This window comes from Natrix helvetica (genome assembly GCF_964273705.1).
Source record: "Natrix helvetica genome assembly, chromosome: 1".
Taxonomy (NCBI): domain Eukaryota; kingdom Metazoa; phylum Chordata; class Lepidosauria; order Squamata; family Natricidae; genus Natrix; species Natrix helvetica.
Genome location: NC_138548.1, coordinates 200,465,415 through 200,479,122, shown reverse-complemented (window position 1 = coordinate 200,479,122; position 13,708 = coordinate 200,465,415). Strand labels below are relative to the sequence as shown.

The following is a 13,708-nucleotide window of genomic DNA, read 5'->3' as shown; positions in this document are numbered from 1 at the left end:
CACATAAAACAGAATCCAGATTAAAAGGAGGTTTGGATAATTTATTACTGGTACTTTTTGTTTTGAACAAAGCTTCTCCCTTCCCTCCTTTAAAAACGTTATATATTTATGTCATCCTATACATAAAATAAAGCCATAGCACAGATTTGCAGCCTTTGCTTTTAACATTAATTCTGAAAACCTCTGGCTGAACAATAGTTTCAAAGACAGGCACTTTTATAAAAATGAAGTTGTGAAAATGGGTCAGGAAAGAAAAGGGTATATAGTACATTTTTTCCTCTTATCATCTTTACAATAAACTAAAATTTGGTTTTAAAAGGTATGGCAGGGAAGACCACCTGGATACAACCCACAGTTCATCACCTCATTTCATCCTGAGCAGCAGCAACAATCCTGAGTTAATTTCTTAAACTCAAATCTTACAGAAAAAAGAACTAGGAAAGATCACATTTCCACCTGTCAAAATGGATTATACAAAAAAAGCACCCCAACAGGTTTCAGTAGCTTCTCCCCTGTCTTTGTGTGGGGAAGAGGGAGCTAAGTGACACAATCACTCTCCATAATGTATCAGGAAGTAGGGGTTATCTTATCAGATGCCATTTTCCATTCAACAGAAATAGTACAATCACAGATATTATGAGAAGAAAATCTAACCTTCATAAGAGTACCATGAATGAATTTCATAAACTGTTTGTACACCAGAACTGAACAGTTACTTCTTCCCTAGGAGAAAGACTGATCTGCTACTCTCTATACATTAAAGAAGGGAACCATCTCATTTAGCAGTCTCATAGATGCTTTGTTTCTTGGCCCCTCCAAGACAAGGTAGAAACAACGAGAAAGTGTATGTTACAGGTCCAGACCCATCAAAAACTATGAGTCTTGTGGCTACGTACTTCTCCATATTAGAGATTGTTTAAAGAGCAGACTACTTAGCTCTCAGTAGGGAAGGACACCACGTATGCAGGACTCTCAACTGGCATATAAGGTATGCAAGACTGTACACACAAGGAATCCCAACAAGATCTATTTGACCACTGAAAAGTAATTCCATGAGTCAAAAGTGAATTTTCAGTTGTCAGAATACGCCAACAAAGGCCAGAAAATCAAAGAGTGTGCAAAGTGCCTGATGCAAAAGAGAGCAGAGTGATGGATGTAGCTATAAGGAAATCTAGGAAATGAATGCAGACTATATGGCTTCTGGAATAACCTCGTTAAACACACTGAAAGTGCCAAATTCCAAACTGGGCCAACTCAGTTAATTTGGGAAGTTCTGGAATCTTTCCATCACTGCAATTGATATCTACATTACACACCTAAAACTATTAAATACCCTGGTTATGGGAGAAAGACCATGCGAATGGGACTTCTAATTCAACCGGTTTACAAGGTAGATTTAAAAATTGGAATCCCACAGGCATGGGCATGCAAGGCTTCACACACAAGGGTCTCCTTGACAGCTGAGAAGGGATTAAATTAGATCAGGTTAAAAAAAAAACAGAGCTCAATTGGCATGTGCAAAATGCTTAGTGCAAAAGGAAGGAAGGAGTGGTGGATGTAGCTATAAGGCACCTGTCACATGGATTGTCTCTCTTCAGATCGTTGGGGTTTTAATGTACTTATGGTGAAGCCTAGGAGGAATTTTCTGCAAAGTCAATTAAGCAAGAATCAGCTTGTGGCATTACTGATCCATCAGCAGACAGCCTATGCATTTTGGTCTTTCTACTACCCTTCACCTGTAACAATGAAAAGACCGTGCTTGAAAGCATTGTTGCTTGGGTAGATAAGCGCTTTAGCTTCATTTCCGAAACTTCTGCAGCTGAAAGACAAAAAACATATAGGCACATCAATATTTCCAAGAAAAGACAAAAGTATAGGTAAACCATCTACGGCATTCATAAGAACCAGTTTGGTCTAGTGGTTAAGGCACTAGCTCAAAACCAGAAGTTCGTCAGTTCCAGTCCCGCCTTATCATGCAAGGGGTAAGGTAAACCTATCTCACAGAGTTGTTGTGGAGAACATAGGAGGCGGAAAGCATATTAGGTACATTTGTGCCACCTTCAGTTATTTATAAAAATAGTACAGGCAGGATAAATATATATATATTTGTGTTACAACCCCTGGTATGCCTAAATATGGGAGGAAGGTCACTACTCCCTCTTTCTGTCCTTCGGCTCATCACAGAAGACCATGCAGGCAGAAAACCATATTTTTATTTTTAATGTTGCCTTTTTATATTTGTGTTGTATTTGTACTGATAAATAAATAAAGGGAGACTAGTATAGATCTATTTCGAGCTAATTAGCTCTCATCAGCTAGCCATACCCTTACTGGGATTTGAACCTGGGCTGTATTATATATTAGGCAGGAGTCTTAGCCACTAAGCCACAGGCTCTCTTCCTTATCAGTTGAGCCAGGGAAATAGGTATGTATTTGTGTTACAACCCCTGGTATGCCTAAATATATATATAAATACATATATATATATAAAGACCACTAACATACTAATTTTCCCAAGGCTGATCAAAAGCTGGCATAAAAATAAAAAATCCAGGGTGGACACAGTAAAGACTGTCTCCCTGGCAGCCACCAGCCTAATGTTTTATAACAAAATCACCTAAGAAATACCTGTGGAAACTGGCAATTGTTTAAATATCCCTCCACAAAAGGTACAAAATAGCACTCTAAATTGGACTCAGCTTGGGAATCAGTGCAGTTAGTATAATGTAGCCATTGAAGTGACATAACCACTTAGACTGGGAAGACCTCGGCAATGAGCATTCCTATGCCTATGAAGACAGGAGAAAGAACCTGCCCCAGTCTCAGCTACAGGAAAAACTAGCACCCCAAAGTGGAGAACATTTTGGCTAAGGAGGACTTGGGGACATGGCCTTATCATATGTCGCAAGGATTCCCAATATTTGCAACTTTGAGACATGTAGACTTCAACTCCAAGAATTTCCCATTCTGGGATATGAAGTCCACAAGTATTAAAGATGCCAAGATAAGAAACCCCTGATTTGTAGAACACTTTCAGTAGTACAGGTACTCAGTTAAATTGTGCAACTTAAAATCCTTCAGGAAAACCGTTTCTTCCTGTCCAAAAGAAAGAAGGGACCCCCAAAGGGGAACCCATGACACAAAATGGAAAAGGTTCCGGACTTGTCTCAATCCGTTCTGACCACCTGGGCAGGGAAAAGAAGAATCTGCAGGCACCACTCACCTCCCTCTCCACCAGATTGCGCTTGTAAAGAGCATCCTTAGCTGCCTCCTGCCAAACAGTAGAGGAGACAGCATTTTAGTTGAGGCCTGTGTTTAAACTGCTCTAGTATCGACACATATTCCATTCTCTTTTAAATAACTGGTCATCCATTGAAAACCAAGCTCAGGGGCTTGAAAATGAGTCTCCTTCCCTCGCCCTACCACCATTCTACAAAATCACTCCATACCCGTTTTCCATCATTTCCAAGGCGCCTTGCTGCCTCTGTGTACCATTGGAGGTATTGCTCCAATCGAGTCAGATATTCTGTAGAATGAAGATCAAACATGGTCAGGAACCGTCCCTTGGATGCCTTAGGGCTCCTTGGTGTAGCAAGGTCAGTTCGGAGGAGAAAGACAGTTTCATAGCTGAGCCTTCCTATCGAAATACCTTTCATGATTGCAGCTCCTCCGTGCTGTAGCTGGGACTTTTGCCAGTTGATCTTCTGAATGATGCTTTGACGCTGCTCTACCAGGTCACTGGGTGGAGGCTGACCAGATTGATTGTATGTCAGTATCTGTTAACAAGAGTGAGGTGTTTGTAAATCCCTAACAAAATCACTGGAGAGTGCACAATACACAATAAGAGACATTCTACGACCGAATTCTAGCAAGTTAATTGTCAAACAGATTGAATAATGAGCCCCCAGAAATGTCTTCGTTTCCAACCTCAGAGCGTTTCCAACCTTCTGAACTCTCTTGAACAGATGCTAAGGGGGAGACTTACAGGCACTGAGCAACAGAGGCTTTGAACAAAGCACTTACATCTCCTCCTTTCTCTTTTAGTTTGGCACACATTTTTTCCCTTCAAAATAAGACCTTAGGAAGGATAGACATGTTTCATAAAGGAAATCTAAAAACTAGTTTTATTTTTCTTACTTTGAAAATAAAACAAAACCTAGATTATGAAGCAGCAGGACCAGAAAACAAAAATAATCCACAGCAAAAATGGACAGAACGTAAGTATCCATCTCTCTCCCCCTCTCTCCAGCTGTGACCATTGCTATCCTCAGTGCCATGCTATACAAGAACCAGGGTTCTGGTTATGTGTAGAGTGTTTGGAGATGTGCAGTGCAATCAATATTTGGTTTGCAATTCTTTTTTTTTTTTTTTTTTTTTTTTTTGTAATAAAATTTTATTGGTTTTTCAAAATTTATAGGGAAAAGGGTAAATGGACAGGTATACAAATTTTGGCAGTTGCAAAGTGTGTGAGGCCCCCCTCCCTCCATACCCATAGCGTACATTTATATATAATGCATTAGTATATAATTGATTATAATCAGCATATTAGTTCTATTATTAAATTCAATCAAATTAAACATTACAATATAAAATCCAAATATAATTCCATTTTCACTTTCGGTCAATTTATAATAATATGATTTTCATATTTATTTCTGTGATCTGAGTCTTCTTGCTATTGCCCCATCTCCCTCCACTGGCAGAGCTCTGGCCCCTCCCGTGTCCTGCGTGTCCGTTGTAGTGTCTGGTGGTTTCTCTAGGAGTGTTTTATTTTTTTCCATAAAGGCCTGCGCCTCTATGGGTGAATTAATTCTGATTCTTGTCTCCTCCCAGAATATCAGCATACCTTCAGGCATCAACCATCTAAACCACACCCCTTTCTGGTATAATTTATTCGCTAATTGCGAATAATTTTTTCTTTTTTCTCTAATCTTCTTAGGGATCTGCTTCAGAATGGTTATCTCCATATCATGATATGTCAATGCTTGCCCCCTTTGTACACCCAGAATTTCATCTCTTGTGGTTTTTCTAAGGAATTTAATGTGAACCTCCCTGGGTAAATTGTGTGTTCTAGCATAAGCTGAGTTCACTCTATAAACCAGATCTATATCCCACCCCATCTGTTGTTTTTCTTTGTGTGTATAGTCAGCCAGAATGTTTGTCATGATGTCCCTTATATTTTCCCCATCTTCTTCTATAACATTTTGAAATCTAAGATAATAGGACATTCTCTCAAATTCTAATTTCATCTGTTGGATGTCAAGATCTTTGTTCCCTTTCTGCACGGCTTCCACCCCCCCCCTCACCTCCTCCACCCCCCCTTCCACAAGATTCAGTCTTTGTGAGTTCTTATATATTTGGGCTTGATTTTCTTTAATTTCATCTTTCATTTCCCTTAACTGTTTCTTGATTTCCTCCTGGCCCTGTAGAATTTGTTGAAGCATTTGTTGAAAGTCCATCTCTGTAGTCTTATGTTGCATCAGTTCTGTTATCTTTGACTGTGTGGCTGGACTGGATGTTGCGGATGTTGGAGCAGAAGTGGCAAAGCCAGGTTTTCCAGGAGGGGGTCTTTTAGATGCCATCCTTTATAACGTTAAAAGTTCAGTCCAAATATGAAGTAAGCAATTAGAAAAGAAGGGTAGCCAGGTGAATCCGGGAGCAGAATAACCAGGCAGAAGAGAATCTCTCCAATAAGTCTGGCAATAGATAGAAAATTTCCCCTAGAAGGTTAAAAAAATACCAATCCACAAGAGGTTCCTCTGGGAGACACGGAGACAAAGACCGGAAGCCTGAATTTTAAAGGTGGAGTCAGGTTTCAGAGTTCATAAAGACAACGGAAGTGTGCCATCTTGCCCTGCCAGTTTTGGGCACAGAGGCGTAACAAAGTTTTAGAAAGTTCCAAAAGTCCTCAAATCATTGTAATATGTAAAATTAAATTGAAAAGAAAATCATCTCAGCCTAAGTGAGGCTTCATTCGTTGGCTCTCCCCCCTCCTCCTTCCCCGGGGGCTGAGAGCAAAATTGTTTCTTGCCGCTTGTCCAAGGGGGGGGGGGAAACCCCCCTCCCTCCAGCCGCACCTCCAAAATGCTCCGAAAGTTGTTTTAAAGTTTTAAAAGCTGAATCAAATCTTCATGCAAAGTAAGGGATGAAGAGAGAGGCAACCTCACCGCACCGCAGCTGCTTCCTTCAATTGTAGCATTCTCCAGTCGGCTTGTAGCGAGGCGCGAGGCGTGGAAACGCGATGCGCCCTCCGAGCTTGCTCCCCGGTGCCTTGGGCGCGCGAGAGAGCCCCCGCCGGCTGCCGCCGCTGCAGGAGACCTCCGCGATGCCGCCCCTCCGGCAGGACCCCTCTGCGGGGTGTCCTGTGCCCCCCAAGGAGTGGGGAAGCCCACCGGGGAGCCGGAGCGGGCAAAGAGCTGCCCGTCGCCGCCGCCGCCGGAACCGGAACTCCGGTTTGCAATTCTACTATGGAAAATTCTGACCTTTATTTTTCCGGAACGATGAAAAAGGATGCCGAGAATCGAAACCAAAGAATTTTCCTGACCTATAGACCATTTGTCGTGTGGTTCCCACTTCTTATCACCTATCTGTCTCTCGCCCTGTCAACATTTAGTTTATATTGTACAAGGTGAATATTTACTAAATATTGGAAATTTAAACCGCTTATGTGATCAAACTCACATGTCAGAAGAACAAAAGAAAAAACAGGGAAATGTTTGGTAATATTAGGTCATATTGGTTGTTATTTACTGAATTTTGTGGAACAAATATTATAATACCTATGCTTGTGAAAAGATAAAGTGTTTATAAAAAGATAAAGTCAACTGAAAAAAAACCCCGTCCCTTGCTGTGTAACTATGTATGTATGCAGGTACATACTGTATGCATCTTCCTTTCTTTCTCCCTCACTTCCTAGAAGTGATTTAATCTGAAGCACAGAAAATTGAGGGCCTGCCTTTTAGTGTAAACTAAAGGAAAGCAAAGCAGAGTGTATACTGAAGTTGTGCAATGTGACCGCCTCACCCCCTCCCTGCAGGTGTCTGTGCGCATGCACACACATGCACAGAGAGATCCACATCACTGACCTTCTTCTCCAGCATCTCCTTTTCAAAAGCTAATATGCTGAAGCTTTGCAGAGAACAGGGCGGCTTGCTGGAGGGAAAAACAAACACAGCATAACCTCAAAATTGGCCAATCACAGAAACACAGTACAAGGCCCATAAAATGGAAACCAAAGGCCATTACCACTACTTTTGGAGAAAGCATGCTTTCAGAGGGAAATTATGCCGGCTTCACAGAAAACAAATTGGGTGAGCAGTCACCCCATCTCTTCTATGGGAAAAAATATATATATAAATTCTCTTTGGATTTTCTACTGCAGGCATCAAAATATCCCAGGTGGACTCCGATTTAGTTATTCAGCATTATCTCTCCTCTGAAAGACTGCTTAAAAATGCCTGCTTAACATTTTTCTCTCATTCAAAGAGGAGCAAAATACTCCTTTGTGGTGTGCAGAAATGGAGCTCCAATCCTGAATATTTGAGCTTCTTTCCCACACCTTGTCGAAGGAGTTCTCTTCTGCGCATGGAAGGGGAGCTGAACTCCCTCTGCTGGCTGCTCTTTCACCTTGCCCCCAGAGATGAGAGGGAGACAAAAGCGGAGCAGAGAGCCAGCACAGTAAGGTACGGAGAGGGAGGTGTCTCGGACAGGTGAGGGAAGTCCAGTGCAGGCCGCAAACTTATGTTTCTTTGCTTAAGGGCTGAAGATCCTGTTTGGATTTCAGCAGGAAGGATTTTTAAGTTCCGGAGTGGAGTCCCCCAGGGTCTCCCCTTCCTCCTCCTGAGAAACTCCATGCTCCTTGCCTGACACTGCACCCACTTAATGACCCATAAGATTGCAATTGGGAGTCCTGTTGCTGAGCGAAGCAGTCATGTGGTATCTTAATGACTGCTTTGCTCAATGACTGAGATTCTAGTCACAAATGAGTCGAAGATTATCTGTGATTGATTATTCTCATCTATTATTATTTATATAGAGGAAGGTATACATGTGCAAGCATGATTATGTTTGTTGTGTGTGTATGCATATGTATGTAGTTATAGATCAGACATTACATGGTGAAGGATGCCAATGGCTCAGAAATGCAATTAACTAAGCCCCCTAAGATGGCACCTTGAGATAACTGAGAGCAGTATCCAACCTGAATCAGGCAATTTCCATTTCACCCTTTGTGCAATTACTACTCAACAGGCAGGCATGATATAGTATGTTTTAAGTTATAGCTGAATAGAGCTTTTGTCTCACTGGGGTTGTTTCTTTACTGAGGAGGCCTTTTTGGACAACAGCACAAGCAGCCAACATGCTACAGAGTGAGAAAACAAAATCTGGTTTTGATACAATCCACCAAGAAAGTTTTCCCTGTAAAACTACTGTGAAAGTGATGTTTCACTTTCTTTGAGAAGCTGTGCTCTGGTAGGTTTCTTATTCATTTAAGCATCCTTTCCTTACTATGGCAAAAACATATTCGACACAAACTTTATGGTAATAACCTTTCAGAGGACAACCTCCTGATGGATTGTATGCCCAAGGCAAATTATCCTACTTTCCATTCTATTACTTTGAATGATACTCAGAAGCTCCTTCTGAAGTGGCCTATAGTGGGATCTATTTAGTCCTTTCATTTGAACATTCAAGCCTTGTATTCACTTTCATATGCTGAACAATGTTTATAAGATCAAGGCGTAGGGTTGAAAGGACAGAAGAGATCCCCACAGGTCACTGTGTGTAGAATTCAAATCCTGAAGGCTTCAGCATAGTCAGAGAACATACCTACCTACTGCCTGTATCTTTCAAAGGAACTACTGCTGGCTTAGGTTTGGAAAAGGCAGCCTACAGGAAGAAAAGAGAGTCTATTAATTCCTTCTGCAAAAATGGTCATTTTCTTTCAGGCGTTTCAGGATGACATAAACCATCAGCATAAACTGAAGATAGTTATATACATACTAAAGATTCTACAGCAGTGTAGATAAAGATAGAATATGTGGTTCTGGGTGTGGAATCCAGGTTCCTATTATTTCAGTATTCATTTGAAAGATGAAGGAGTGACTTTATGGTTCTGATGGGTTGTGAAGATAGAGCTGAAATAGTGTGAAATAAGGTCTGGTGAAATCTCAAGGGACAAGCGCAAGAGGCAGAAGACAGAGCTTCAATGCCCACTTGGATAACTACAAACACATCCAATTCTTGCAAAATTGAAATACAATATGCAATAATTAACTGTTGCAAAATAATTTATGCAAGCCAACTCTTACACATTTGCCAGATCTGTGCACACTACAGAGTTTAGGATACCTTGGTGCAATTCTTTTCCTTATATCTCTAGAATGCACAGGATTGGATGCAACCTGACCCTTCACGTCCCACAAGCTGCCCCTGAGGGATGAGGAAACCAGCCCCATAAGGGCAATAAGGGCTGTAAGCCTTGAAGTCTCAAAGCCAAGTGGGACCCTCTGAACGTGAAGCTTTCAACTCATCTCTTTCTGAAGACGTGGCCCGAGGTTTGGCCTCAGGATGTGTAGCTGGAAAATGGAATTGTACTGATCGAAGGGGACATTATAATCAGACTTTTCACAGACAGGAATCCCGGCTACAAAAAAAGCTCAGACCGGGCTAGAATTCTATGCAAAGCCATACTTGGAAGCTTTGCTGAAAAAAGCCGCTAGAATGCACAGAGTGGTTCAGCTCTTACTGGGGGCGCAGTGAGAGGATCAATGACCAGCCACTTCTCCGTTGTGGTTTCCAGCTGCTGAGATGTCAATGGTTCCCTGAGACGGACAATCACTTCTAACCTGCCTCCTGTGGGTCGTCGACCATCCAAAAGCTAGGAAGGGGAACAGGGAAAGATTGGTGATTGATACACATGATGTCTTCTTCAAATGAAGCTGTGAGGCTCTGAGAGATATTTCATCACTTCCACTTGAAATCAGAGCCTGAGTGAGTCTACGTTACTTAAACTTGCATCTTAAAACTATTCAGCATATTCTTCCAAGCCCAGTTAAGGAATGAATGATCATATCCATGACAGATGGGAAAACACTTGCTATCTTAATATAAATCGGGGACACTATTTCTTTTTTATACTATCCTATTTTTCTCCAGGAGTTGAGGGAGACTTACTTGGAAACTTTCCATCGTGTTATTCCCGCAACAATCCTTTGCGGTAAAATAAACTGAACTGGGAGAAAAAGACTGGCCCAAAGTCAATCAGGAAGTATTTGTGGCTGCAGATGGACTAGAACCAGCTTTCACACGTCCTAATTTAAAACCTCACTCACTCTTCTGCACCGTGAAGGCACTCAGGGAGTGAGGGAACTACCCCTCCTCATCAAAAGCTAGTTAAGGGCACTGAAACCTATTAGATACCTACAATTATATAGCCTCTGTTTGTCCACTATATTACCTATGCTACACAAAATTAAATCAAGTAACAAAAGTTGGAAGCCCAGAAAAACTTTAGGCACAGTGAAGACCGGGAATTATTTTAAATGTATCAGCTTTCACAATGACATAGGGGCCTAGTAGTTTTTGCCTGGAATGGATTAAAACAGCTTCTTCCCTGGAAGCTGAAATAAAATAACCTAAGATACACAAAGATAGAATGCAAATAACAAATTTAATCAATTCAGCTTTTTAAAGTTTTGATTATCAGAAGTAGACAATAAACAATTGACAGTAAAAAGACCTTGATCTTTAGCACAGAAGGCTAAAGAACGATGCTTATGTCAAAAGTTAAAAAAGCGTAACAGAAACTTAAACACTATCCTGTTGAATCAGACTTCAAACCCATCTAGTCCAGCTGTCTGTTCCCATAGCAGCCAACCAACTGCACAAGGAGTCCTACCAGTTTCCCAGAAAATGGCTTTACAGACAGTCAGGCTGCCAGCAAGGCTAACAGCCACTGATCCCCATGACTTCTGTGAATTAATCCAACCCTTTTTCAAAGCTAGCTAAGCTGGAAGCAAGCACCACGTTTCATGACAGCAAATCCCAAAGTTTAATTATGTATTGTATTTTAAAAAAAAACCTCATCTTTTCAACAAGTCTTGCATAGAAACTGAGAGGCCAAGCAAAAGCAGCTTGCCCAATCTATTCTACCTAGTCTGGCCCAGATTTTCATGGATACTGACCCTCAACATTTCACAAAAAGAGAAGACCTACTTCCAAAATCTCTCGAAGCTCACACTTGGTCTCCAGTGCTTCCAACTTCAGTTGAACTGTTCCCACCACACGGTCGTTTTTGAACAGCCCCCTGTAGAGAAACAGCAATAATTAATCCCAGCATCCATTCCATTTCAGAAAGAAAAATACCACAGAGCCTCTTCAAAATAAGCCCGCCTTATTGGCTGTGAGTTGCTTTAAGGGTGTTTTTTTTTTAAATGATTCATAACAGTCACTCAATCCAGACTTTGTATCTTTTAGAAATTTTAGCCCCTGGAGTAGAGCCAGTTTGGTGTAGTGGTTAAGGCACCAGGCTAAAAAAATGTGAGATCAAGAGTTCTAGTCCTGCCTGAGGCACAATGCCAGCTGGGTGACTTTGGGCCAGTTTCTCTTTCTCAGTCCTTGGAGGGAGGCAAGGGCAAAGCACTTCCAAAATGGTTACCAGGAAAATTCCAGGGACTAATCCAGTCAGTCACCAGAAGTTAATGCTGATTTGAAGACATATAATCACCATCCTCTTAATAGAGTTTGAGATTTTGATGTAAAATCGAATTAAGCTTATGACCTTAGATGTACCTTTACAGAGCAGCCATTCTCATCTGCTCACAGATTCCAATTGGCATTTAAAGCAGCTCTGCAAACATAGAACATCAGAATTGGAAGGGACCTTGGAGGTCTTCTAGTCCAATCCTCCGCTCAAGCAGGAGATTATATACCATTTCAGACAAATGGCTGCCCTGTCTCTTTTCAAAGGTCTCCAGTAATGTTGCACCCTTAATCTATAAAGGCAAGCTGTTCCGCTGGTTGATTGTTCTCATTGTCAGGAAATTTCTTAGTTACAATACAATACAATACAATAGCAGAGTTGGAAGGGACCTTGGAGGCCTTCTAGTCCAACCCCCTGCCTAGGCAGGAAACCCTATACCGTTTCAGACAGATGGCTATCCAACATCTTCTTAAAGACTTCCAGTGTTGGGGCATTCACAACTTCTGGAGGCAAGCTGTTCCACTGATTAATTGTTCTAACTGTCAGGAAGTTTCTCCTCAGTTCTAAGTTGCTTCTCTCCTTGATTAGTTTCCACCCATTGCTTCTTGTCCTACCCTCAGGTGCCTTGGAGAATAGTTTGACTCCCTCTTCTTTGTGGCAACCCCTGAGATATTGGAATACTGCTATCATGTCTCCCCTAGTCCTTCTTTCTCTTAAGCTAAACATACCCAGTTCCTGCAACCGTTCTTCATATGTTTTAGCCTCCAGTCCCCTAATCATCCTTGTTGCTCTTCTCTGCACTCTTTCTAGAGTCTCCACATCTTTTTTACATCGTGGTGACCAAAACTGAATGCAGTATTCCAAGTGTGGCCTCACCAAGGCATTATAAAGCGGCATCAACACTTCACGTGATCTTGATTCTATCCCTCTGTTGATGCAGCCTAGGACTGCGTTGGCTTTTTTGGCAGCTGCTGCACACTGCTGGCTCATATTTAATTTAGTTCTAGGTTGCTTCTCTCCTTTGTTAGTTTCCATCTATTGTGCTTTGGAAAATAAGTTAACCCCCTCTTCTTTGTGGCAGCACCTTAAATATCTACCTATCAAAATCTGCTATCGTGCCACACCAGACCTTCTTTGTTGCTCTTCTCGGCACTCTTTCCAGAGTCTCAACATCTTTTTTATTTCGTGGCGATCAAAACTGGATGCAGTATCCAGTAATGAAGTGTGGTCTTACCCAGGGCCTTATAAAGCGATACTAATACCTCCCACCTGTGGAAACCAAACAACACCAAGCACATAATTTTCCAGATTTTATTAAAAGGCGTAAGCCTTTATGACCTGCAGCTGACTTCATCACAAAAGCTTCTACCCTTAAATAAAGTCTGTTAATTGGAGAGGTTACTACTGTAGGAGACTTCCGTTTTCAAAGACGTCTACTGGCATCGAGACACATCTTGCTTACCCTTTATGGACAACTTCAAATTTGATGCCTTTGGACTGAATGGCTCTCTTGAATCCTCGATGGCTCCGATTAATGTACAGTTTGAACTTCTCTTGGAACTCTGCCAAAGCAAAATGGCAAAACTAAAGTTTAACTGGCTTGAGATGCAAGTCTATTGCAACTTCCGCAAAGTCTATAACAAGCCTATGGGGAGGAATCATGATTACATTACTTGGTAGGCTGAAATCATTACAGAGCGCAATTCAAATGTTTTTTTCTCTTCCTCCCCCCCCCCCCCCAAGACATGGAACCTATCTAAATCAATGACTCAAATGAACACAGTTGTGTTAGTGTGTGAGGCAGATGCCTAACCTCTACTTGGGAATTCTTCAACATATTGCATTATTCAAAAGTAAGGGGCAGGAGAAGTAGTAGTTTTACTTTGTTTTTTAATGTAACTTGATGAAAACATCTGGGGAATTATAAAATTGATATACAGATAATAGGGTGGGTCTTCTAAAGTTGTCACTGCCTGTGGACTTTTATAAGTTAATTTAACACAA

The 13,708-nt window shown here is 41.4% G+C and overlaps 1 protein-coding gene across 5 annotated transcripts in view; it reads right to left on the bottom strand.

Moving 5' to 3' along the window:
* Positions 1–20: 20 nt before the first annotated feature.
* The window catches only part of CC2D1A (coiled-coil and C2 domain containing 1A), a 57,480-nt gene continuing 43,792 nt past the window's right edge, over positions 21–13,708 (bottom strand). For all 5 annotated transcript variants that reach the window (XM_081955556.1, XM_081955557.1, XM_081955560.1 and 2 more), the window contains exons 22-30: positions 13,167–13,266; positions 11,218–11,308; positions 9,749–9,880; positions 8,834–8,889; positions 7,086–7,152; positions 3,650–3,776; positions 3,450–3,526; positions 3,224–3,271; positions 21–1,819 (exon numbers count right to left, since the gene is read on the bottom strand). In XM_081955556.1, coding sequence (XP_081811682.1) covers positions 1,799–1,819; positions 3,224–3,271; positions 3,450–3,526; positions 3,650–3,776; positions 7,086–7,152; positions 8,834–8,889; positions 9,749–9,880; positions 11,218–11,308; positions 13,167–13,266 — 719 coding nt within the window. In that variant the 3' untranslated portion in view covers positions 21–1,798. The remainder of the gene's footprint in view (positions 1,820–3,223; positions 3,272–3,449; positions 3,527–3,649; positions 3,777–7,085; positions 7,153–8,833; positions 8,890–9,748; positions 9,881–11,217; positions 11,309–13,166; positions 13,267–13,708) is intronic.